The sequence below is a fragment of the Podarcis erhardii genome, assembly GCF_964252035.2.
Source record: "Podarcis erhardii genome assembly, chromosome: 14".
Taxonomy (NCBI): Eukaryota; Metazoa; Chordata; class Lepidosauria; order Squamata; family Lacertidae; genus Podarcis; species Podarcis erhardii.
This window is the reverse complement of record NC_138503.1, coordinates 39,806,026-39,833,023: the sequence shown is the minus strand read 5'-3', so window position 1 is coordinate 39,833,023 and position 26,998 is coordinate 39,806,026. Positions and strand designations below refer to the sequence as shown.

The following is a 26,998-nucleotide window of genomic DNA, read 5'->3' as shown; positions in this document are numbered from 1 at the left end:
CTGCAAGTATGATATAAAGCACATGCAGAACGGAAGGCGAGAGGGGGCTGAATTTTCGCACAGGGTGTCACTGAAATTTGAAAGACCAAAGTCTGCCCCTGTCCTCAAGTGCAACTTTTGCTCTAAAGAATGACTGCATTCAATGACTACTAGCTTCTTTAGCTGCATCTCTGCCTCCAAGAATTGTCATTTGCTATATCAGGAAGAAAAAACCCTTCACCAACTACATTATTCACTAGCAATCATCTCAAAGGAAAGAGGCGGAGCTAGAGACACAAACACAGCACAACGTAACATCTGAAAATGGTAAGCTCATCACCTCAGGCAAATCTTTCAAAGACTCTTCCTTGAGCTTACGTTATAAAGTAAGAAAAAGAAAAATCTGGATTATTTCCAAATTTTTCAGCTTTATCTGAATTCTTTAGCTTTGTTTTAAAAGTTATCGACTTTAAAAGCTTTCAGATTCCCAGAAAAATAAAAGCCCAGAAATTTGCAGACATAATAAAATTTATTTAAATTTCATGCATTACGGTAGCTACAAGTGTAGTCATATGAAATTGAAGGACAATAAACTTTGCTTCGTCCATACAATGTAGCCTCAAGTGAAATGGATGGGAGGTTCCACAGTTACAAAGAAACAAAAAAGGGCAAACATTTTAAATTTAGAATTGTGTAAAATGAAACAGTCACATGACTGTAAACTTTAGGGGAAAGGGCACATTACTATTTGAACATACACTGCAAAGGATTTAATTGGAGAAGCACTTGGAACAATATTGGAAGTCAGCCTTCTTATATGAACCTAATAATGGAGATTTGCCATTAAACACTTTGAATATCATTGCACCTCCCTTTCAACTCTTTCCCTAATTGTTTATAGCAATGGTACAGACCAACATTCAGCCAAGTATAAAGTTTACAACCCCTGTTCCTTTGAACTGCCAACCACAAATCCTTTTATTCACTTTTGCTTTCCCTTAACTCAAATTGCTTTGATATGCAGAAATTTATAGACTGTGCTTGATTCTACTCTCAATTTTAATGAGCAAACAAACCTTCTGGATTAAATAAGTGGCACTTGCTGAATGAGCCATCATTCAGCCGCTGCCAGTTGAGTGAATACCTACCACTCCTCTATGGCCTATTTGGTTTGCTTCAAATCTCTTTTTTTAAAAAACAAAACAAAACCCAGCAACCAAAGATTCTCCCATCTTCCAAGTTAAAAGGTAGAATGAACAGCGCAACTTTATCATAAACTGGTACTTGTGCTTAGTTTTTAGACCAAACATCATGTACCAGCATTATTGCCAGAGATGTCACGTAACAGTCCTACTAATTTTATTGGTTAGCATTTTCTGCCAGAAAGGATTTGATGGTATAATTCAGGTCACTGTAGGTAGATCTAGCTCGCTCCAGTGCCTAAAAAAAATCAAGTTAAGTTTGTTTGTAGATAAAGTGATGCAACACTAATTAAATAGTACCATACTTGCATGAACATATTTAATTTTTTTAAATCCACCATAAGGAAAGGGAGAAAGAAAGTTTCTTTAGTACAAATTTTGTCAATTGTCTAATTGCTTCATTTATAACTTCGTCCGGGAGGCGGCAAAGGGAAAGAGTTGGGTTTCAGAAAAGCCTAAGTAATTGAATATTCAGATTACTTGGCAGGTTAAAAGCTAATGCAACAGGTGTTACATCTGGATAAAAACATTATTCAAAAGCAATTAAGATACTGAAAAAAGATTTCAAATTGAATAGTTTATTAACATGGTAATTGTCTTTGTAACATGTGCACACACGCTTGCACACTCTTAATGATCTGCCTTGAAAAATGTTTCAATATGCTGGGAGAGGGGAAATAAACATAAATCCTATAGATTTTTCATAATTCTAGGCAATTATGTCCACATCACTTACAAAGCTATTGCCAAATCTTTCCAAGGAAGCAGAATTTAGGAGGAAGGGGCAGGAAAAAAAACTTTGGGGGGGAATTCAACAGTGGCATAGCAGAGCTCTCAATATGAGAAAGCTGACATAATGTGGACCTTTGCTGTGAAATCTCATCTTTGCAAATATAGGGAGAAGGTTATCAATGGGAAGAAAATAAGAAGGCGATGTGAAGTAGGCTTTTGCAGAGTCAATTTTTTCCCCTCACAGTATTTGTGCAGGCTTGTCAAAAACAATGCTTAATCCTTCTCTGGAACCAATTTCAGAACTTTTCCAATTGCAATGGTCTTACCTAAACAAAATACAGAAATGGTTTGTTAGGAGACATACATGTGTGAACCTTTAAAAAACCTTCCCAGTAAACAAACAGTCACACAGATTTCACACAAAACCTGGTTTGCACTTAACAATGAACTTGGGGGGGGGGGTTTAGCTTATTTGTACATGCAAGCCTGTCACAACCAACTATGGTTTGTTTGTGGTCAACAAACCAGAATATGAAACCATGCTTCTGATGCTGGCTTATGTATCTTGGCTTGCATTAAACATGTTTTCTCGTTACCTCTGGACCTTGGGCTTAACCCTCCTTCGTTTTTGCATCTTGCCCTATACGCACATGGCGATAAAGGAGCAAAGCAAGAAAATTTAGAAAATCAAACCAATGTTAAGTGGAATAAGCCACAGTTATTTTGCTTGTCAGAACCTGGTTTGTTCAACAAACTATGGCAGAAACAAACCATTTAGTACTGCATATAAATGTAGAGAGTGCTACCTCAATCTACACACTAGTTTTTGCAGAGAAGCTTATGCTCTTCTTAATGAACTGTAATAAAATCTTCCTTCCCAACAATGGAAATGGATACAGGGCTTCTGATTTTTTTTTTTTGTACCAGAGAATCTGCATTTCAGCCCAAACCAATTTGCTCCCCCTAAATTCTATGCCAATTTTGACATTCCTCTGGATATTTACTAAAGTTCAATTGATTTTCAACAACTGACATGCAGTGCTGTTTATATATGACAATCAGCAGTTTGAGATACAGTGGTGCCTCGAGTTACATACCCTTTAGGCTACATACGCTTCAGGTTACAGACTCTGCTAACCCAGAAATAGTACCTCGGGTTAAGAACTTTGCTTCAGGATGAGAACAGAAATCGTGCAGCGGCAGCGCAGCAGCAGCAGGAGGCCCCATTAGCTAAAGTGGTGCTTCAGGTTAAGAACAGTTTCAGGTTAAGAATGGACCTCCAGAATGAATTAAATACTTAACCCGAGGTACCACTGTATCATCTTCCAGCCTTCCTCGCCCTGGTGCCCCTGCAGATGTTTTGGATTACAGCTTTCAGCATCCTGACCACTGGCCTGTTTGGCCAAGCCTCACACGACTTGTAGTCCAAACATCTGGAAGGCACCAGGGTGGGGAAGGCTGTCATATACGTGCCTTCCAGAATTAAAGCTGGCAAAAGCCGACACATCCAAAGCATGGCATTTTATTTTCTATGATTCAGCAACACAAAGTTAAAAAAAAAAAAACAAAAAAAAAACCCAAGCCATTTTCAAATCCTCTTACCCTCATCTCTTAAGGTGAATCGGCCCATCTGAGGGAAGTCTTTGAATGTCTCAAGGCAGATAGTTCCTGCCGTCCTTAAACGGGCAATACATACTTGATCTTGTTTAACAAAACGGGGCCGTGTCTTGCTTTTCTCTCCTGATTTTTTGTCTACCAGACAGATTAAGGCCTATAGAAGGAAAGAGAAAAGATATAAAACATGTGTTCTCTTTTTCCAGCAGAAGCCCTGGTCCTTTTATAGCTGTTTATGAGGTGTCCAGCAGGAAAAACCACAACAGTTTCATTGTTATTTGGTTCTTCCCCACCCCCACCCCCACCCCCTTAACCTGAAATAAAGCCTCTCTCAAAAGAAGCTCAACACCTCAATTGAAGTACAGGAAGAATGATAGGTTGTATCCAACGCTAGCACAATTCAGAGCAGACCCACTTAAATTACGGTAATAAGCATGGCTAACTTAGGTCCATTAATTTTAATGGGTGTACTCAGAGAATAACTTAGGTGGATGTACCACTATATATTCCTTTCACAAGGAGTTTTACCCTATGTTACTCCACCTGATACACACTTTCAATATTCTTAGTAAAATACTATTTCAAAACATAATGATTTCGAATTACATGAATGCACTGGACTATTAAATCAGGCATGCCCAAAGTCCATTTTGGGGGCCTAATCTGGCCTGCCGGTCAGTTTAATTCAGCCTGTGTGGCAGTTTTACCTGGGGTAAAATCCTTAAAAAAGCTTAACAACTTTGGTCGGCCCTCATGGCCCTTCACTTCATTAAATCTGGCCCTCTTTGAAAAAAGTTTGGACTGAATTTAGCCATAAGTCATAACAACATGATGCTGAGACCATCTAATGGTGGCAGTGGGAGATTACTAAATACACAGCAAAAACAGAGACAAAAAAACCCCATTTGCACAATTAATAGACACTTCACTCAAACCTTTTGCCACCATTGTGTATCTTTTAATCAAAGAAGTTGAGAGAAATACTCACTGTGATCTCAACTTCTTCAATACAGGTATGAATATGCAGCACCGCATTGTAACCTGGGCAGATGATGGATTTATGCTCAATTATCACTATCTGTAATCAATAAGAATAACTAAGTAAACATAATGTAGAAAAACACCAATTTCTTATGGATATTGGGTAGTAATTCCCTCATCTCTCTTTCCCTCTGGAGGAAGATATTGCTTCAAGCAGAAATATACGCTAGGAAAATTAACTAACTTGCAAGCAAACAGAATTTCTTTTCTAGAAGGTGAAGACTTTCAAATCAAGGATTAACAATTTACAGTGGTGCCTCGCAAGACGAAATTAATTCGTTCCGTGAGTCTCTTCGTCTTGCGGTTTTTTCGTTTTGCGAAGCACCCCTATTAGTTGCTTAGCGGATTAGCGCTATTAACGGCTATGAAAAGGGGGGGGGAGGGAAAAAACTCGCAAGACTCGTAAGACGTTTTCGTCTTGCGAAGCAAGCCCATAGGGAAATTCGTCTTGCGAAGCACCTCAAAAGATGGAAAACCCTTTCGTCTAGCGAGTTTTTTGTCTTGCGAGGCATTCGTCTTGTGGGGCACCACTGTAATTCGCACATTGATACCACTGATTTCTGAACAAGATTTAATTGCTGATATACCCTCAACCTATGCATATCTGAATCAACCAACTCTACTATTATTCATTTATCGGTTGAAAATCAATCATGGTTTTCCAACAAACGTACCTGAGCATCAAAAGTGCGTCCTGAATGACACAGGTTATTAAGATCACAGAGTATAAACCCCGGGAGGATCTCCTCCTCTTCAATTCCTTTCAGTCGAATCTTCAGATTTTCACCTGGAGCTACTGATTCAGTTTCTACATCATCGGAAAGGATCCCAAGGACTTCCACATTATGCTTCAAGAAAGCAACGTTAAGGCTTTAAAACGTTTTTATTTATTCATCAAACAAAATTTATATAATACTTGGTTGCAAAAAGCCAGATAAACATTTAAGTCATTTACAGCAACATAAACTTAAACATTAGAATTGATAAAAACAGTTATCAGGAGCAGGTTGGCAATAAAACACCCACTGTCAGTGAAGTTAACGTTTTTCAAATAAACCAAAACAGCACAGGCCTAGTGATCCCAGCAACTCTGCCCAGTAGGTCTTGCCCCAGTGAGGCAGTAAAGTCCCCATCTTCTCATAGCTGCCTAAGGTGGAATCCACACACATATATAAAACGTTCTGAAAATGCTTTTTCAAAAAGCGTTTTTTAAAAAAATACATTGAATTTTCCATAAGGCTCAGCATACCATCTAGTGTCATATTGTATGTTGCACTTAAAACAATTAAAACCTTTTATTTGCAGCTCGCAAACTCCTTGCCAGAGTTTTTTCCAAGCCACCTGAGACTTCTCTGTCTTTGCTCCACCCTCTTCATATCTCTTCTGGTTCTGGGACATCAGGAGGCAGGGGAGCTGGCTTTTATATTGTGTAGTTAACTCCTCCCCCTCTTAAAAAAAGTTTTATATATTTGTACATTTGTACAAAAATACTTTTTAAAGTTTCCTTTTCTATAATGCAGTATGTATTCATTGCCCTGTTATTCAATTTTTATATATATAAAAAAATCCTTCATTAAAAGTATATTTTAAAAAGTCTAACACAGAACCCCACATAGTGGGATCACAAACCACCACAGTATGCCGGCCTATTGATGAACACACACAAATAAACTGATGGGCATTCTGCAGAGAACATTCATGTTTGCTTATACTCAAGGCAAGCAGATTTAATTCTGCTGCTCCAGAGTTACTGGTGAAGTAACTGAATGCAATAGCCAGGAAATCACTAAATATTTGCAGTCAGCAGAACATTTAAGGCAAAACTATCATATCCTCTTCTCCCTGGCCTTTTGCAAGGAAAAAGCCAAATACGGTTACCGAAGAAAGTGATTTGGGAGTGAATCACATAATACAGGGTGCCACTTTCCAAACATCTTCACTTGCAAGCTAGTCAAAGCTTTCCTTGCTCCAGACCACTCTAGCAATTTGCAACATCCCCCCCCCCAAAGTTGCTTACAATAATTTAAATACATGAGGTTGTATCCACTGCTAGTTTTATTCAGAAGACCCACTGAAATTAATGAACGTGATTTATGTAGGTCCATTAATTTTAAAAGGTCTGCTCTGAGAAAAACTCCATTAGATACAAGGAAGGGCTTGGTAAAACTAAACTATCAAATCCAGAAACAAAAAAAGAACCCTAAACAAAACCGTGCTTCCCCAACACATCTACTTTGCTCAACCTCTACCCTTTATACCTCGCACCAAAGGATCCTCTCCTCTCTCTCAGAAGGCTCCTCTATTAGCAGAAACTTCAATTCCCTCTGCCTCTCCAACACAATGACTATCAACTTAATCTTGCTATCTGGTAAGTGTAGAAACACATTTAAAATTTGTATTTTGAACGTTACCCTCCAAAAAACCCAGCCTCTGTTTTATTGAAGACTGGAGTCATGAAGGTAAGCAGAAAAAACTGGGTGCTGGTTATTTATATCTCTTGGAACCAGATGCCCCACGCTCAGATTTCAGACACAACATGAAACCAATACAGGGTTGTGAAACAAGGCAACTTGCTTGGAGGAGTATTCCTGAGAAACACCTGTTTTGAAAGGAGCCAACTCCTGCCAAAATCAGATAAACCTGATGGTTTGCAGCAGTTTGTAGCAGGGACTTGGGAGTTCTTAACATATAGCTTTTAACTTTCCATTGGTCTGTTAATAATGAACAGGGTTCACATGAAGTATGCAAGGCAGAGTAAGCTGGGTTTCAAAAGTTGTTCCAACAGATGCAGAATTCAGAACCACAAGGTATGAATTTTACATGGGTGCGTGAGACCCAAGCTCTGGAAAGCTTCCAGGAAAAAAAGTGCAACAGTGGAATTTTCTGCCTTAAAGACAGAAGAGATTGGTGGTTCAGGATGACTCGTTCTCCACTCTTTCTAAGCAACCTTTTTTAGAAAAGGAAAATCTGAAATGTTTTAGGCTACCTAGTACAGATAAGATATTTGAGCTGAAACTTAGCGAGCCTATGCATAAAAAGTAGCCACAGCATACACTCAACACTAAAGGACAGCATATTTCAAGCAGCTCAAGAGCTTGTCTGCGTTGGTGGCAAGATGAAACAACCCAACTCTGGGAAGGGTAAACCACAGCATTTCAAGGCAGGATATCAGAATATGTTAAGGTTCCCCTTTCCACCTCAAATTCCAAACACTCGTGAGGATTGCAAAAATGCCAACACGTGACTTCAAGAGAAGGCCTAAGTTTACACTGCTCTTGTTTTGCCAACAGATGAAAATATACCTTTTCCCCTGGACTTTGGGGAAAAGTGAGGTGCACTGGGGACTCAGTATTTCTTTGTTGCTGCTAATTTGTCTTTTAACTTTGATTCTGAATTTTGTATTTATTGCTGGTTGGGGTTTTTTACTGTTAAGTTTGATTTCGAGGTTTATGTACGGTATCTCCACCTTGAGACCTTCCAGCAAAGGGAGGATTATAAATGCTTAGAGTGTGTGTGTGTGTGTGTATACGCACTGGGTGCAATTTTCTTTTTTTTTGGGGGGGGGAGAGGCAGATGCGGTAAATCTGCTTCCCTTAAGAAATTAGGGTTTCAAGGGTATAGCAGAAGGTTTAACCTCTTGTGTCTGTGATAGTACTCATTCACTTTTTCTAATCAAGTCAATGGCTGCCATCCACTCTTATGGGTTGGGGGGTGGGAACAGCAGTAAGCTCTGCTTGTGGAGACATTGTTGCCTATGAGCCAAACATGAGCCTTCTGCCGATTATCTCCCACGCTGCAATGTGTATCCCCTGCATAGAATCCCTGGCCATCCCTGACTAGGATCCTGCTAATTGCAACTAAAAAAAAAGCAGCACATGTTTCAGGAGTTCCTCAAACTAAAACTAGGCTGATCATGTGCATATTTCTGCTTATTAGTGCCTAAGCACACTAAGCCTTCTCAAGAGCAGAAAAGAAACCTCACAGGGGAATGCCGATTTTCAACCTCAGAATTATTCTGTAGGCTTAACACTAGAAAGTTAAGCTTCTTAAGAGGAAAACGTGCCATACCTTGTTTGGCATCATCACAAGCTGCTGTCCTTTGCAGATAGAGCCTGATTCCAGCTTTCCCAGAACTACCGTGCCCATATCCTTCAACATGGAAAGAAAGGTTGTTTTTTAAATCAGCAAAATAGAGCCTACTGCACTTTACAAAAGAGAACATCTGGCATAATGCTAAGGAATTTCAATCAAAGCAGTAAGGAGCTTTTGTTGGAGATAAATTAAACCCAAGGGGTAAAATATTGGGAGTAACCACTAGTTAACTGTATGCTCACATCTACATGTTATCACCCTTATATTTATCACCAGCAACTGCACCTTGTTAGGTGGCCACACCGACACTCTGAGGATAGGGTAGGGTGCAAAGACAAATCTTAATACTTAGGGGAGGGGATAGATCTATTCAGGGCTGAGGTTTAGGAATGCTAAATTTCAACTGGTGTTAGCTGAATTTTAACTGGGTTACTCGTTTTTGTGAGACCTTCAGGACCTGGTGGATTTAAACAGGTAAGCATGACATACTACCAACTCAGCTGTGGAATTTATCAAGTCTACCATAGACTACTGAAAGTCCTGCAACTATGATGCCAGTTAAATGCACTGGATTCGATTCCAAAGGCTCCTGCCCCTCATTCAAGGGGGACTCCCTTTGATAGAGGAAGAAAATCTTTGTATCCAACTCCATGTGCAAGCAACTCTCAGGCAGCGATGCTGTCCAATTTTCAGTAGACACTTAAGACAAAGCTACGCCAGTTTTAGTCCCACTGATACCAATGGGGAAAGTTTAATGTTTAAAATTCTGCTTAATTCTCTCATTCAGGTGAATGGGACTCAGTACTCAATGCTTGCTGAATAATGTGACACATGCATTTCAGTTCATCTCAATCTTTTCATTGTGAGAAAATTACACATATTGCTGTGACAATACATTTACAGAAAATGGAACCAGAAGAGTGCATTAAGGGTGCACGCATGCACACTCCAGTTCAGTCACAGAATAACAAAGTCTTCAGCTTCAGAACTATAGGCTGCATGTTTTAATAATTCCATTGACTGCAGGGAAATGTTCTGAAATATTACGACGAGTTGTATTCAATATTGCGCTACAGAGATCATTTAGTGAGTGCAAATTATCTCTCCTCTCCTCTCCCTGCACATTCTTCTAGGGCTTCTCTCCCAGATCTGAGGAGGGCCTGGGGGTGTAAACGGGGGAAGTTCTATCATGCTAGTGGAAAACTTTGTGCTAGCACAATGAGTCAGCTGAATATGGCCCTATGTTCTTAACACTCCCAGCTGTCATATGTCACCAAAACAGGTTAAGGTAAAAAAAGAACAATTCAATTGCATTTTGCACATTTTAGTCCAATGGCAGGCTTTGGAGTAACATATTTGGGGGGAAGAAGGAAGTAGCCATGAGACACAGCCAACTATAAATGAGAAACTGAGCAACTAAAGCAATTGTGTCATATCTTCAAGGTAGCTGTTATTTGAGTACCTTATATTTATCAACAATTGGCAGCCTGATTGGTCCATCAACCGGTCTGTTGAAATTTGGCAAGTTATCCAGATATGGAATAAACGGTAGCCCACTGAAAAAGAGAGGAGGGAAAATAATGTTATGCAAATCCATGGTATGTCTTTGTCTTGTTTAAGATTTTGACCTATAATGGTTCTTGGAGACAGTTTACTTCTGATACAGTAACATTCTTCATGAGATGAATATACCTGCATCACATTCATGAAATACCAACTTTTAAAGCCACTGTATAAGCATAAATTCTACCAAATCTGATATAAAGTTATTTTCCCTACCACCATAAAGACATTTAAATATTCCTAGGAACTGTACAAAGGTTAGAAGACTAAGAATTCTCGCTTGCCATCTTAACAGAGGCAACAAAAAATACAGACAGGTGCCCTAGCTTTGATAATGGTTCATTTGAAAATGCAGCTTCAAAAATAGTTCAATGCTACCAACCTACCAGCAGTGCTTAAGTTTTAACCTGGATCAAATCTGCAGATAATCAAATTTTAACAGAAAGGATTTGCAGAAGGGCTATTTGAGCAGCCACTCGTCTTGTGATCACATCAGTACTGGCCTGATCGTTTTTCTTCAAGCACACAAAACAATTATCAGCTCACAAACCGGGGTGTCTCTTAAGTAGTCTGCAGCACTCTCCCCACCTCAGTGCTCCAGGCAATCATTAAGAGGCTGGCCAATGGCAACCTTCCCATGGTCCCGCTCTCCCCAACACTCTGAATGACTACCTGGGCCTAAGCTGAAACTGCCTGTTTCAAAAAGTTTCCTCTTGACCCAGATTGGAAGTGTGCTGTGACAGACACCAACAGGTCTGTCAGGCTTGCTCTCGTCAATAATGATGATGAAGATGATATAACAACAACAACAACAACAACAACAACAACAACAACAACAACAGCCAGCCAGCCAGCCAGCCAGCCAGCCACTCTGGGCAGCTTCCAACATAATATAAAAACACAGTGAGATATCAAACATTTAAAACTTCCTGATACAGGACAGCCTTCAGATATCTTTGGAAAGTTGTGTAGTTTAGGCAGCTGCTTGAAACTCACTTGTTCAGGCAGGCCTTTTACAGTTAATGGTGGTGGCTGCACTGAAGTGTGAAACTGTTTGGATTCTCTGCTGCTATGTGGGTCAGTAACAGCTATTTTTATTAAGACTACTTAAATTTGATTTTACAGGGTTTTATGACATGTGGCATTTGGCATTTGCTGCTTTGGATCTAGCTCTCCACAGAAAAGCAGGGCATTACATTAAATAAAATAAAGATAAAGATACATACATATACCAAGGACAGAAGTCCGATTGTTCCTTGAGGTTTGCTCCAGTCAATCCAGAGCAGGGCATGAAGTGAATATCTTTTTTCGGATTGAAGCCAACTTTCTTCAAGAATGGCACCAATTTCTCTTTACATTCTTCATACCTGAAAGTTTCACCCAACAGAAGAAAAACCTTAACAGACTTTGGATGGTCTTGGAACAGCTATGTCAAAGGTGCTGGGGTGAGAGACAATGGGGCCAGGGGCTGTGTGGTGCTGCCAGTTTCTCTTTACATTTCACCTCGCAATGCTTTCTTGATGGATCTGAGCTCGAATCAAGTTTAAGTGAACATCTTTCCCAAATAGCAGACCTCTAAAACTACCTGCCTTTATCCAGAAACTTTGATGGAGCTATTTATCTGTCAACAATCATAGGCACCAATGTAGAGAATGGAGACCACAGAGAGCAGGGATGGGCAGACTTGTTAGATCTGCTTTGTATTAGAATCTGAAAATCTACCAGCAAGAGCCAGATGGAAGAGACACATGCCAAATGAAAGAAGAGGGTGTCTCTATGTACATTCTGATCCTAGGATTCATTTTCAGCACCAGAACTGAACTGACCTCAGGGTTCTTTCATACAAAAGCCCACTCCTGGTTACCCTTTCTTCATTATAGTGGGCTAATGGAAAGGGGAGTGGGGCAAAAGGTCCCTTTTTGTCATTGTTAAGCAATTGGGAGCCACAAATCCTTGCCAATCTACTGTAAATTTCGCAGGTATCTTTGCCCTCCTCTTCTATAAGGGATAGTCCTTGTATAAACAGGGTTAGAGGTTTGTGGGAATCGAGGAAAATGACACTGTGGTAGTCCCTGTAAGACTGTACTGTGTCGGAATGCACATGGGTGAATCTGGCAGTGTTCTTTGCAAAGCACAGGCTTAGTATGTAAGGGGGTGATATGAATTAGCAATTGTTCACTTATACAGTGGTACCTCGGGTTAAGCACTTAATTCGTCCCAGAGGTCCATTCTTAACCTGAAACTGTTCTTAACCTGAGGTACCTGAGCTAATGGGGCCTCCTGCTGCCGCCGGAGCATGATTTCTGTTCTCATCCTGAAGCAAAGTTCTTAACTCGAGGTACTATTTCTGGGTTAGTGGAGCGTATGTAACCTGAAGCGTTTGTAACCCGAGGTACCACTGTACTAGGTCAGACTATTCATTCAGCTAGCTCAGCAGTGACAGCAGGTGCCCAGTCTCTCAGACAAAGACAGGTGTCTTCCCCCATTACTTACTACCTGAAGCTTTAAAGGGGATGACAGGAACAAAATCTAGGACCCCTGAGCTATTAAGGTAAAAGGTAAAGGACCCCTGGACAGTTTGGTCCAGTCTGCTATGGGGTTGCGGCACTCATCTCACTTTCAGGCTGAGGGAGCCAGTGTTTGTCCACAGACAGCTTTCTGGGTCATGTGGCCAGCATGACTAAACCGCTACTGGCACACGGAGGACAGTGACGAGTGCCATGAGCTATAATAGCCCTTTCTACAATATTCAAGGAAATATACAGTATTTAAACTTATTGTGAAGGCAAAAATGACAGCATGAAAACTTCCTTGAGCATCAGCAGACCTCCTGAAATAAGCTGCTATAGAAAACAGCCAGAGATGGGCTCTTCATCATGTCTAATTTGAGGGATTATTCCAAATTCTAGGGGCCATTCCAGTGAAGTCCTTGTTGTCCCCATTCTAACTAACTATTGTGAGGGCATATAAAAGATGGTTTGATGATCTGATCGCCACATGAATACTAAGGTAGTAGAGCCACATGCAGGAATTTTAGTTATGGGTCAACAGGGCCTGTGTGAAAAAGAGTCCTGTATTTCTGCAGCATGCATTTCAGTCATGTAATGGGAGTGATCTTGCACCCCAATGTCAACATTTAATCTTCCCTGTAGCTCTGGAACAACTCCACCTAGGTTTCCAGAATTTAGGACACCAGGGTATATTTGGTAGGAGAAGGCCAATCCCATTTCTAATACAAAAAGATAACATACACACTGTAGATAAAACACGTAAAAACAAAACAAGAATTTAACAAGAGTTCTACTCACCTTTCATTGCTCCAGTTCACAGTTGGATCATCCATTTTATTAATAAGAACTATTAAATGTTTTACGCCTGCAGTTTTCGCTAACATGGCATGCTCTCTCGTTTGTCCCCCTTTCTCAAAACCAGTTTCAAACTCTCCTTTCCTTGCAGAGATAACCTAGTTGGAAGGGAGATAAATCAACAATGTTTGAATTATTAGGGCTATAGCTCAATTCCTTGCTCTTCTCCAGTTAGAATTAAGAACAGTCAGAGATTTTAGGCCTTGCAAGGTGACCTATGTTGAGGATTGCTCCTTTAAGTCAACTGTTCAAATAATCTCAAGAGTACAATTTTTATATAAAAAGCCATTACCTTACAACTACTAATTCCTTAGGAACGGGGGTGTGGAACCTCAGGTTCAGGGGCCAAATGTGGCCCTCCAGGCCTTGATGTGTGGCCCTCGAAACTTTACACAAGCCTCACCATTCACTGTCCCTGCTTTCCACTCCAAATCTTTTTGTATGGCTAGAAGGTGTCCTTGAACTCTACTAACGGCTCTTTCTCATCCAGATGGAGAATCAAGATGGGTGTGCAAACAAGTGCAGAAAGTTTTCTACTATACCAAGGTAAAAATTAAATTTGTTGCTCCATTCAATTTTGCCTCTACACCCACCCCTGCACTGGCATGTGACCCCAGGCTGAAAAAGGTTCCATACCCCTGCCTTAGTTGATGCATACACAAAGTAAAAAATGAAATAAAATGAGACCATGAAACAGGTCACTACAGCTGCAAGAAACGTACTTCAGTAAAAAACAGTAACAGGTCATCAGCTAAACATCTGCCAAGGGCTCCTTAACCCAGAGAGGGACTGAATGATTTCTTACCAACACAGCTAGATCAGCTTGAGAAGCACCACCAATCATATTTGGGACAAAGCTCTTATGCCCTGGAGCATCTAAAATTGTGAAGTGTTTCTTCTCCGTTTCGAAATAGGCACGGCCCACTTCCACTGTTTTACCTTTGTCTCTTTCTTCCTGGTTTGTGTCCAAGGCCCAGGAGAGGTACCTACAGGGAGAGGGAAAAGAGTGATCACACTAGCACTGTGTGGCTCAATGGTTCTCAAAAGCCAATCTAGACACACACAAAAATGTATCTGAACATTCCCAGGAACTCACAAGAACTGGGCAAGGCAGCTGAGTGTGCTTTCAAAGCCCAGCATTCTAGCATTTCTAGAAAATGTGTACCGACTGCCTTGCTAGCCATCTTCAGGAGAAGAAAAGGTTAGGGAGTAACCCCCTACATAAACCCAGAGTGGAGTCCCTAAGGAAGCTGGATGGCAGCTAGATGGCATCTTGTACACTTCCTTTAGGCAACTCCTGCAGCCAAGCTGGTGCAAATGTATTGCTTTCCTTTCCTTTGGACCACATCAGTGAGGCTGAGAGGAGAGGTCATCGTCTGGGCAAGCCAGGACCTCCATACACACTGCCTAGGCTTGTGCCCTAGAGAGGTCACTTCAGTGCTGCAAATGCAGCAAAGTTACTCTGAGTAGACTAACAATGGCTGCAACCCATCAACTACGACAGGTAACAGAGGCTCCTCCTCACTCAGCCCCTAAGCTGGTATTCTCCTAAGTCAGAACCTGCTCTCCAGGAACTTTATCTATTTCTTGCCAAAGAGAGAGGAAAAAAACAATCCACATAGGTTAAAGCATGTTCATCATAAGATGTAGGGGGGTTCATACCATGTTTCTCTGTTTTTTTCTTTAGCTTCTCTTTCATATTTTTCAAGTGTTCTTTTATCAACCATGCCTGTCAAGTACCTAGAAAAAAAATAGATTTATATGTTGTTTACAATGTAGGTGCTGCCTATAGAAAGCAGATTTATTTTTAAGGAGATAGAATGAGGTGGTAAATAAACCATCAGAAAGGTAAATAAACCATCCATACAGCTCACTGCTTCACTGGCATACACAGCAGCATATAAAGATAGCCAATCCACAGAAAATAGTTTTGGGACTACAATTTGGGAAAAGCTGTTTTGGGACTACAATTCCCATCATCCCTGATCATTGGTTCTGCTAGATAGGAATGGGAGTCATAGTCCAAGAGCAGCTGGAAACCCAAGTATGAGAAAACCTGGACTACAGTGCTGCATGAGAAGCAGGTTTTGATCAAACATTTACATTACATTGAGAAACAGCATTTAGTATGGGCATATGAAAATTTTGTAATTTATTTCAGGACTGGGGAAACCTGTAGCTCTCTGGATGTTGCTGGACTCCAGCTTCCATCATCTCTATTGGTCATGCTGGCTGAGGCTGATGGGAGATGGAGTCCAATAACATCTGGAAGGCCTCATGTTCACCACCCTGGTCTAAACTGTGGAACTACAGGAAAGGTTAGGAAAATGTCTATGGGCATTTATTACCTAACAATTTTAAAGCGCTACTTCACAATAGACAGAAAACAATTGGAAAGAGATTCAGACTAATGCTGCACTGCAGGTAAGTCTACGTCAACAAAAGCAATCAAGCACAAACGTTTCAAAGATTTGATAAATTAAGCTGCTTACATTATTTGTCCTCCAATTGTTGATTTGCCAGCATCTAGCCAAAAAAAATGTAGAGAGCAATTTTTAAAGAAAAATGGATTTTCAAAGTAAGCTTTCCCCAACCACCTAAGCTACTTCTCCCATTCCATTAAAATGTTGGATTTCCCCATCATGATGTTCTTTTGTCTTTCATATTAGTATCACCAATGACGCAGGGTCAAAATTTGTCCGTGGAAATGCTAAGAAAAACCTTCCATTGTTATAAATTTTCCTTTTCTAAAAATGCATTGCTTCATAAAATGAACTAGCAACAAAATGAGTGGATCCAATAACAGAGTTTAACTGGGCAGTTTGAGACTTAAGTTGTTCAGTAAAGGAGGATGTAATAAACATATGAAGGCACACTAAGTGTGCAAATGATTTTGAAAGGATGTAAAGCAAAGTATGCCCTTTTCTATTCTCTGTATGCTGCTGCTATTTTTTGCTTTTTTAAAAGTCCACAGCATTAGTTCTAGATGTCAGTGTCCTTAACAAGCATTTTATTTATTTTACTCTCCCTGCAAGGAAACTTATTATTAAGGAGAAAGAGCCCAGACACCACGTCATATGAGCAAGCAAGAATTCTAATTAGCAGTTCCTTCCCCCTCCCTGTTGCATTATGCATTAATCAACCATTTTAATTTCAGGTTTATCAGCTTTATGCATAACTGCAACCAAGTCATTTAACTGACAGGCAATGCATATGCTACAGCAAGTGTAGGAAAACTTTGGACCTCAGTGCTGCTGAACTACCACTCCCATCAGCCTCAGCAAGCATGGCTCCTCCGGCACAGAGGAGGCGTGTGCAGCTTCCCATTGGCTGCAGAAGCTTCCTGCAGCCCATGGGAAGCCGGCCAGTGTCATGGAAGGCAGTCCCTGCTTTGTTCCATGCTGGTTTAGCATGGTACACGGGAGCTGACCGAGCGGGCGGCAGGGGTCCATGGGCCAGTTAAATGATCCCCCATGGGCCACTTGTGGCCCATGGGCCTTAGGTTGCCGACCCCTGCTCTAAAGAGCTGCTTCCAGTCAAAGAAGATAATACTGAGCTAGGCAGACAAATAGTGTGATCTAGATTATGACAGCGTCCTATGCTTCAGATGTCTACTCAGCAGTAATCGTAAATGAGTCACTCTCTGCTGCACCTATTTGTTTTGGTGAGACACGGAATAAAGGAAGGCTTGACTATGCACACTATTCTGAACTCTTCCAAGGAGGATAATTATTAGGTTGCCATCCTATAAAATCCTCTGGGACCAAGTTCCACTGAACTTCAAAGAAGACATGCCAAAGCCTGCACTGTCGCTAGCAAACCTACCATATTCTTTAAACTTTTGCCAATCTGCATGAAAGGCAAACCTGCAATTTTATATAGAATCTAACATTAGCATCTAAAAAGGTATACTCTGAAAGCATTAAAGATGGTCCCAGTAATAAGATCAGGTTAAAAAACATATAATGCACCCACCCACCCTGCGCTTATCAGCAGCTTACCTACATGTCCAATGAATACTACATTTACATGTTCTTTTTTGGGAGCACCTGGTGGTGCCATCATAGATTTAGGTTTTGGTAGTTCCTCTTCCTCCTCCATCATTTCCGGGGTGCCTTCCTCGGTAGGTCCTGCATCTCCAGAAGGTCCACTTGCTAACTCAGGTTCTATAGCTTCTTCTTTGTGATCCCATGATTCTTCAGGGGACATTTCCGTTTCTCCGTTTTCTACTGGAATTTAACAAAGAGTTTATCTGAACAAATGGAAAATTTTCATCTGCTTTCAAAAGGTTAGCAGTACTTCAAAGGCAGGTATGTTACATCTAAGCAGTTAAAAGTTCTACTGCTGCAAGTTTCATCTTTTCTGATCTTGTTCTGCTGGCTGAGGCTTCTTTTCCAAAAGCTTTGTTCTAAACTGGATATTACAAGTCATTTTCAAAGCATGCTACAATTCATAGGTATCAGCAGACTATTTTAACACAATAGAATTTTCAGTTGCAGAACACACACAAAACACGTCAAGATTATACAGTTTTTGAAGAGATTATACAGTTTTTGTATACCTATATTTATTAATTATTATTATAATTATTATTACTCAATTTATGAGGATGACTGAACACTTGCTCCCTTCCTTCCTCATGTTCAAAGTGTTTCAGATATAATCACAGTAATAGAAGGGACCACAAGGGGATCTTGCCCAACATGGGACTCGAATTTACAACCATGAGATTAAGAGCCTCATGTGCTACCTACTGAGCTAAGTTAAAATTGCCCATGAAAACTGGTCAGTCTACCTAAAGTATGAGACTATTTGAGAATTTGAAGCACGACATCAATATACTCTTACTGGACATTCCACAATAGAGGTGGGAAGAATACGGGTAGGTAGATTTCATGTGTTTGAAATCTACTCATAGTGACACGAGGTGACACTATGCTTTGAAATCTTAACTGTTGGGACTTCAAAGTGCAGCAGGAGACTGGATGAAAACCCTTTTGGAAACAGACCTGTGCTGCTCTTTGAATCTTTGGTTTTTGAAGCTTTAAAGAGCAGCTTGGGACTGCTTGCAAAACAAAGGGCTCTGCGCTGTTTGAAAACTCATCAGCTTTTGAAAACAGCCCCGCACTGAGCTTTGGCTGCATGTGCACAGTCAAACCGAGAAGGGTTTAACCCCTGTTCACCAGCTGATGAGCAGAGTTAAATCCGGCTCAGAGTTTGGATATGCACACTCTTCCACAGCAGTGGAATTGGGGTGTAGAGTCAGTGAAGAACCAACCCCCTGCCCTGCCCACTAGCTGGCATTGGATTGACAGCATCTGTTGGGTAGGTAGGTAAGGCTTTAAAAGAATGGCCTCACGGGCCTAATTAGACACTCTGGAAGACATAAGATTGGCTCGTGTGCCAGAGGTTCCCCATCCTTCAACTGAGGCAGGGACAAAAGGGTGGCTTGAGGGAGAGTAGAACACACTTGGTGGTATTCAAAGTTCTTGCTTCATTCAAGGAAGAGTATGCTCATGGAAGGGGTTATTGTGTGAATGGAAGCTTCTTCTGTTTGCAGAATGAAAACATTTGATACCATTCACTTAAGGAATTAAGGAAAATGCTTGACCACATGCTGATCCCAGAAGGAGTTTGTTTTCCGTATGAGATCACAGTCATTTTACACAAGAATTCAGTTCCGTTCCCTCAACTTGCACTGCGGCTTTTAGAAGTCCAGTTTAAAGTGGAAGAAGCCCTTCTCAATACTATCGTTTAACAAGTGGTAGTCAGAAACCTTTGCACACCAGCTTCAAATCACCCAGACCTTTTGGTAGATGTTCAGATCTACCTTCTGCCCACTGGCTTGAAATATTTTCAAATACAGGTACAAAGGGGCTACACTATGTTCTGTCACAATAAAAAAGCAAAGACTCAATTAGCAGTATCTTCAATTAAACAAGTCAAGTGCTATCAAACAGCACTTCTAGCTGTATTACACAACTGCACTTACCAACTGGTTCTGAGATTTCCATACTGATTGCAGCATTTGACCCTGTTGAAAGAGAATCAAATACAGAATGTTAAATATGTGACGTTAACTCAAGATGCCATGGTTAAACATGTGTTTAGAACACAGCATGCTAGCAAAAGTTTAACAATGTATCCTAAATCACATAATTAGATCCACTTTAGATTTTCCAGCAAACACATGCATATTACCTTCACAAGGTGACGGTTGTTCCTCTTGTGAAGATTCTGCTGATGCCCCTTAAACAAATAAGAGATTCAGCATTGATATAAATACAGAGATAACTGCCTTCAATAAAAGCTCAAGAACCAGAACAGCCAGATAATCTGAAGTAGATACAAGGAAAGGGTTCTAGGCTTTTCACTCTACTGTTTGCCCCCATCCTATTCCCTGAACTCCTTAAAATCGCATGTGTTGAGACATGCACAAGAATCTGTCCGGTGAGGTTTTTGGGACATTTTGCCCTGTTTTGCATGCGATGCAAACCCATTGTTTAAAGCAGCAGAAAGCCTTGAAATTGTGTGCGCTCTCTCCCCTCTTCCAGCAATGCCACAAGGACATCAAAAGCAACCACTTTTAATTGAACTAAAGTTCCCTGTAACACTCAAACTCAGGGAACTCTGGTTAGCCAGCGGTTTGCTAGTAAGCCAGGATCATAAGCCATGGTTTGACCTTGGCTTGCTCAAACAAGCCATAGATTAAACTAATCAGTCTTGATATAATGTGGAGTTCTGGTCAATTAAAAAAACACCTTCTGAACATGCTTGGGTGGGGGTCCAAGACCAAGGCTCACTGCTGCTCATTCACGTAATCCTAAAACATGGCTTACTGTTGCTAAATGTGCCCTTTTAAAATTTGCCAATTTAAAAACAATCTTTTTTTGCAATGTAGCACACAAAAAGCTATCTATTTGCCTGTATCATCAAATGAATCAGACTCCAGAGGTTGTGATTCTAATGACCCTGTTGTAAGCAGAATCAAAGCACTTTACAAACATGTTGAACTTTGAAGCACCACAGCGGTTAGGAGTAATTTTCCAAGTATCATTACATAGGACAAACATGCAGAAGGGAGATCTGGTGGTTTGTTTCCCAGATTCCCTACCACCTGGTTGATCCAAATACGAATTTGAAATGCTTCTGAAGCCCTTAAATTTCATTTTAATGCATTTGAACTTAGTTACGTTCCTATAAAAATTATGCATTATTTAAAGCTAGCAAGATCAAATACAGATTAGAATATTCACATAAAAGAAACTAAGTGCCAAAACAGCAAACTGAGAAAAAGAAAATACAAAAATGCACAAAAGCACCAAACTCGGGGAGCTGATTTCTGTATACGGAAAGGTAAAGGAACCTCTGACAATTAAGTCCAGTCGCGAACGACTCTGCGGTTGCGGCACTCATCTCGCTTTACAGGCCGAGGGAGCCGGTGTTTGTCTGCAAAGTTTTTCCAGGTCAAGTGGCCAGCATAACTAAACTGCTTCTGGCAAAACCAGAGCAGCGCACGGAAACGCCGTTTACCTTCCCGCCGGAGCGGTACCTATTTATCTACTTGCACTGTGTGCTTTCTAACTGCTACGTTGGCAGGAGCTGGGACCGAACAATGGGAGCTCATCCCGTTGCGGGAATTCGAACTGCCGACCTCTTGATTGGCAAGCCCAAGCGGCACAGTGGTTTAACCCACAGCATCACCCGTGTCCCTACCCATAAGCCACAATGCCCAGCAAAATATGGTTATATTTGGTACTCACTTACTTTTCACATTTAAAATAACAAATCTCTCATTTGGTGTAGGGTGGGAATCAGATGTGTGCTTGTACACCCCGCTTAGCATTTGGCAGTAATTCAGAATGCTGGCTTACAGCACACCAGTGGATTTGTAAAGTAAACGTACTGTCTGCTCACACTACTACAGGAACCAGACTCTCAGCCACTTTTTTGGTTCTGCTTGCGCTGCAGGCTCCAAAAGAATAGAGCAAAGCAGGCCATGCTGGCAGAAGGCCAATATTACAGGCACGAAGGGTGAATGCAGGTCAGGCAGAGCAGAACACAGAAGATACAAAGGCAACAGCAATACCCTCTTCAGGGCAGTAATTAGAAATGCTAGATGACACTGGACAGAGTGTACAGTTGTGCGGGAAGCAGCTGGCACTAATGACATATCCTCCAAGGGTAGTGATGTGAGTTTTCTGGAAAATGCTGCACTGGAAAAAATTCTGGAAATAAAATCTTGATATAAATTATAGTAATGTGTAGTGGGTTTTTAAAAAACTCTTTCTAATGCCCTAGAGCAGGGTTTCCCAAACTTGGGTCTCCAGTTGTTTTTGGACTCCAATTCCCATCATCGCTGACCACTGGGTCCTGCTAGCTAGGGATGATGGGAGTTGTAGTAAAAAAAAAAAAGAGCTAGAGACCTAAGTTTGGGAAACCCTGCCCTAGAGCCAAGGAATCCAACATAGTGCCTCCAGATGTTGCTGGACTCCAACTCCCATTACCCATACCATTGGCAATGGTGGCTGTGGCTGATAGGAGTTGGGAGTCCAATAACAGCTGAAGACCAGCGCTTGGCTACCCCTACCCTAGGGAGTGTTCTAATTCAGCATGTTTACTTTACCTTTGTTTAGTAAACAAAGCTAATAAAAGTTCCCCACGTTAATTTTATGCCCCAATGCACCACAAGTATTACACCTGAAATATTTGAGGAAGCAAATTAAGGCACACTTAATGTGCTTTAAAGATGCTATTAAGGAGAACCGAACTGGAATATGTACTCGTAAAAATCTAAATACATTATCATGTACTTCCCTCATTTTGTTTAAGCTTAAGAGAAACAAAAGTACTGAAAACTGTTGGTGCAATAAATTTCAGCAACGCAAATAACTATATGCAATTTGCTGACTTGCATAGGGACAATCACCTGAAAAACATTCATTACAGCTATGAAAACATCAGGCTTGCCTAATATTCTTCAATATTGCTAATATACTTATGAAATTGATTCCCCCCCCCATAGTGATAATAAATCCTTGGAAATCTGCCCACCCCACATCACTGTCCAAAGGTTTAAACAATTTAGCCAGCAAGTCTTAACACGGTGTGCTACAACAAAATAATGATCAGCAGGCCCACATTTAGAGCAGAGGAGAGGGTAGGCTTCCTCCAGAGACTCAACTCCTCCTGCTTTGCAATTTCATGGAGCCAATTATAAGAGGGATGGAGGAACGCTCACCTCTTGAGAATCGGATGCTGGTAACAAAAGGGGGAAGTCATGACATCCACCCCCTTATCAAGAACACAAAGAAGCATCCAAATTGCTGCTGCTGGGGAACATAATCCTAGGCCCCATCTACACTATACAGTCAAAGCAGTATTGTACCACTTTAACAGTCATGGCTCCCTCTAAAGAATCCTGGGAAGTGTAGTTTATCAAGGGTGCTCGGTGTTGGTAGGAAGCCCCTATTCCCCTCACAAAGCTACAGTTCCCAGACTTCTCTGAGAAAAAGGACTGCCGCCGAATCTCTGAAAATTGCAGCTCTGCGACGGAAATAGGAGTCCTAACAACTCTACACTTCCCAGGATTCTTTGGGGGAAGTCCTGGCCTTCTATAGGTTTGACATTTAGGCAATCCATTTGTTATTTCCTCCCTCACTCTTTGTAAGTCTCTGCAGGTCTAACCATCCACAGATAGGAGAAAGCAGTAAGAAAGAAAAACCAACCGGCTTTTCAATTTGTGTCTCTTTTGCTTCAAGAGCAGTATGAGAACCACTGCCTTAAAATAAGACAGGGGAGAAGGAAGGAGTTAATGCTACATAATCCCTAGGAATGTAAACTGAGTGAGCTTAGAAATGTCGCAATCCTCTATCATTTGCACAAATGGAAGTGAATTACTAATCCAAAAAATATGTTAGGGACAGGGAACTACTTTAAGTCACACTGAAGTGGCCGAACACGCCCAGTGGGATTTAACATTTCCTTTAAAGAGCAGGTGCCCATGTCATGCCACTACCTGCCTTTGAGAGTCCCCTTGTTTTCAAGAGCGGTTTACCACATGGCACACTGGTGCTGCTCAAGAACTGCGCTTGTGCATGCAAAACTTTGGATGCAGGCCTATACTTATAAACATGGAATCTCCTATTCTTATGCAATTACAGTGGTACCTCGGGTTAAATACTTAATTAGTTCCGGAGGTCCGTTCTTAACCTGAAACTGTTCTTAACCTGAAGCACCACTTTAGCTAATGGGGCCTCCTCCTGCTGCCATGCCGTTGGTGCATGATTTATATTCTCATCCTGAAGCAAAGTTCTTAACCCGAGGTACTATTTCTGGGAGTCTGTAACCTGAAGCATCTGTAACCTGAAGCGTATGTAACCCGAGGTACCACTGTACTGTAAATATTTATCATTTTTTTTAAAAAGATGGAGAGAAAACAGGAAAATTAAACCAGAGTAGAGGTCAAAATCTTACTTCTTATGATGAGGGGAATGAGACTTTGTGCTGACCACCAGACAGTGGCTTTTTCCACTTGCCTTGCCCCACCCTCCAGCCTTCATAAGGGAACTATTTCCAGAGAAAGAACTGTGAGGGGAACAAGACTTTGTGCTGGCCATCAGGCAACAGTTTTTTCCACCTGCCTGGCCCTTGGGGCCCTAGGAGCCTTCAGAACAGAGCTGCTGCCATAGGCATTATGTGTATGTGTCTTTTGATGAACTGAGTAGAAGATTATGAATCATGGGGTGAGGAGAGAGTGTGTGAATTCAACAGTGCTTCATTTGGTTTTGGTTGTAAGATTGTAAATGTTAATTTTGTTTTGTGAATTATGAGTGCAGTAATGCTTTGTGAATCTTACATGACTTGTTGTGGTTGTGCTGCTTAGCTTATTTTTGTTGCTGTTTTATTAACAGTGTTTTATAGAAGGTGGTTGTTTTACTGATGATTTGTTAATTACTCTATATGATTTATGTTCTAACTGGGATGCTCTACTATGTTATAGATATTTATTGTATGTAAGCCGCTTTGTGATTTGTGTGTGTGGAAAGCAGCACAGAAATATATTAAATTAAATTAAATTAGTAACATACAAAACTATCCAGTTCTAGTTAATCCTTTCTAGTTCAGGATTTACAAATTCCTTCCAATAGCAATTGGATGATAAAAATAAATAAAAACTGTAGATTTAGGAATGCAGACCAAAACTACTTAAGCCTTTTTTGCATTCAACTCACACTTGCTGACTCATATTCAATGAACTACAAATCCAAAACCTTTTTCACCTGTACTATTGCCAAATCACGTTATCATGAATCCTATAGCTGTGCATTTGATTTCTACCCATACCCCAAAATGCAGAACTGCTGCACTTGTCTCTGAAGTTTGGGTTAAGTTTTCCACTCCATCAAGGTCATTTTAGAACTTTATTCTGTTATGGAGACCCAGCATTAGAATAAGCACAATCCTTACAAGAATCCTTGAAAAGCTCTCAAATTCTTTTAAAATAACATTAAATTTCTAAGGCAGGCAACCCATTGTTTCCCGCATTTCTAACTTTTTGGAAAGGCTTTCCTCCTTGCTTAAGTCAGAGAAGTAGTTGTGGTACCCACATGACCCAACTTGCATCATGTTGAATTCATGAAAAGTGTGTGAGGTGTGTGTGTGGGGGGGGAAGATTTAAGGTGCATGTGATTAGCAGAACTGAATCCTTCCCCCTAGGCCACGGGTTGGCAACTAAGGTCTGCGGGCAGGATCAGGCCCAATTGCCTTCTGGATCTGGCCCATGGACGGTCCAGGAATCGCCGTGTGGATCGCCAGTGCACACATTCTTTCCCTCTCCCTCCTTCGGCAGCGCTTTTATCCTCAGGGATGGAGCAATCTTGCCCTGTGCCAGGTGCCGTCAAGGGTCGGCTCGCCTGCCTGCCCGCCTCAGCAAAAATGTGTGATGTGTGACGCCGGCTGCTGCTGCTGCGTTTTCCTCCTGCTGCTCCTCCCTCTCCCTCAGTCCGCTCTTCCTTCCTTCTCCGCACCCCTTTTCCACACTGCTTCCCCACACGCTTTCTTTTTCGTCGTCGCCTGCCTGCCTCCTTCATTCCTCCCATGGCGTTCAGGTGGGTCATTGTGGTGGCCACGGCCGCCACTTGTGGGTTGGTGGGCAGCTCAGTCTTCTTCTCTTCTCCGCAGTGCCTCTTGGGAAGCAGCAACGGCAACAGCAGCAGCAGGTGGGGGGTAAAAGCTCCGGTGACGCCCCGGTTCCCCTACCTCCGTCTGCAGCTCCTCTGCTGGGGCTGCTGCTTCTGTTTTCGCCGGCCAACGCAGCCTCCTACCCCATTATGGCACCTGGCTGGCTGGAGAAGCCCAACTGCGGCTATTGGGATTACAACTGGGGCAGGTAAAGCGAAGCATCTTCAGGCCTCTTTATGGGTGGGTGAAAATCGTTCATCCCCCCCCACAAGGTCTGAGGGAGAGTGGACCAGCCCCCTGCTGAAAAGGTTTGCTGACCCCTCCCCTAGGCTGTGCTTTCCTCCTCTAAGCTGCACAAGGAGAAAGAAAACTAAGTAATTCTGGGGGAAGTTCAATATCCCTCACATCCATTCCTAATGTGCTTTAAATCCCTTCTCCACGTGGAAGCCTTGGTATTTTTCCAAGGCCTTTTAAATTTTGATTTCAGTCAGTCCGGTGCTGGACTTTTTGTTTGCTGTGCCATTTTATTTGTGCTTTTTGTCTGCATGTGCTTATTTTATTATCCTAAGAATTCTGTTTTTTTAATGTGCATTGTTTATTTATTTATCTTTGCATTATGAGCCACTTTAGGCACAAATCATTGTGGAAGAGCAAAATATAAATAATAAACTTTACCATAATTGAGTGTGTGTGGGAGACAGAGAGAGGAGAGAAGTGTACATAACACATTAGCAAACTCTTTGCCCTAAATATTCCCCTGGAGATTATGCTCAACTATCGTCGTACACTTCAGTTGTGACTGTTACAAAGCCTCCTTTAACTCTGATGACTGCAAGCGAAAGCCAAACTTGCTGGACTTTTCCATCTTTTTACAAGGGCAAACTTTGGTACTGCTTTTGGACAACGCCCTATTAGGCTTGTAAACAACTACTGTACTTGCTTGCCTGCCTGCCTGCGGCAAGTGAGTATCAGCTCCCTGCAATCTGGCAAGGCAACTCAATTTTCCCCATTTCAGAGTATCAGTGCATTATATGGTTACCTGCTTTGGGAATTTGTTAGTAGTTTATTTAGAATTTCTGAAGTCCCAAACATGGGCAGATAATAAACACACAAATGTGCACTAGTAGCTTTTCAGGTAAGGCTGCACATGTGGTGTCTCTTCTTATAAAAAAGAAACAATTTTTGTCATCACCCTGAACTGTAACTAAGCCTACATACATGCAACTG

General features: G+C 41.4%; 1 protein-coding gene across 4 annotated transcripts in view; it reads right to left on the bottom strand.

Moving 5' to 3' along the window:
- Window positions 1-1,175: 1,175 nt before the first annotated feature.
- Window positions 1,176-26,998, bottom strand: part of GSPT1 (G1 to S phase transition 1) — a 35,694-nt gene continuing 9,871 nt past the window's right edge. For 2 of the 4 annotated variants that reach the window (XM_081839723.1, XM_081839721.1), the window contains exons 2-15: window positions 19,790-19,837; window positions 19,581-19,622; window positions 17,590-17,814; window positions 16,081-16,114; window positions 15,251-15,328; window positions 14,394-14,574; window positions 13,532-13,686; window positions 11,450-11,590; window positions 10,123-10,216; window positions 8,637-8,717; window positions 5,243-5,416; window positions 4,516-4,605; window positions 3,516-3,684; window positions 1,176-2,239 (exon numbers count right to left, since the gene is read on the bottom strand). In XM_081839723.1, the coding sequence (XP_081695849.1) occupies window positions 2,187-2,239; window positions 3,516-3,684; window positions 4,516-4,605; window positions 5,243-5,416; window positions 8,637-8,717; window positions 10,123-10,216; window positions 11,450-11,590; window positions 13,532-13,686; window positions 14,394-14,574; window positions 15,251-15,328; window positions 16,081-16,114; window positions 17,590-17,814; window positions 19,581-19,602 (1,497 nt within the window). In that variant the 5' untranslated portion in view covers window positions 19,603-19,622; window positions 19,790-19,837 and the 3' untranslated portion in view covers window positions 1,176-2,186. Of the gene's footprint in view, window positions 2,240-3,515; window positions 3,685-4,515; window positions 4,606-5,242; window positions 5,417-8,636; window positions 8,718-10,122; window positions 10,217-11,449; window positions 11,591-13,531; window positions 13,687-14,393; window positions 14,575-15,250; window positions 15,329-16,080; window positions 16,115-17,589; window positions 17,818-19,580; window positions 19,623-19,789; window positions 19,838-26,998 lie in introns of all 4 variants that reach the window. The other 2 variants (XM_081839722.1, XM_081839720.1) reach the window with 1 other exon arrangement.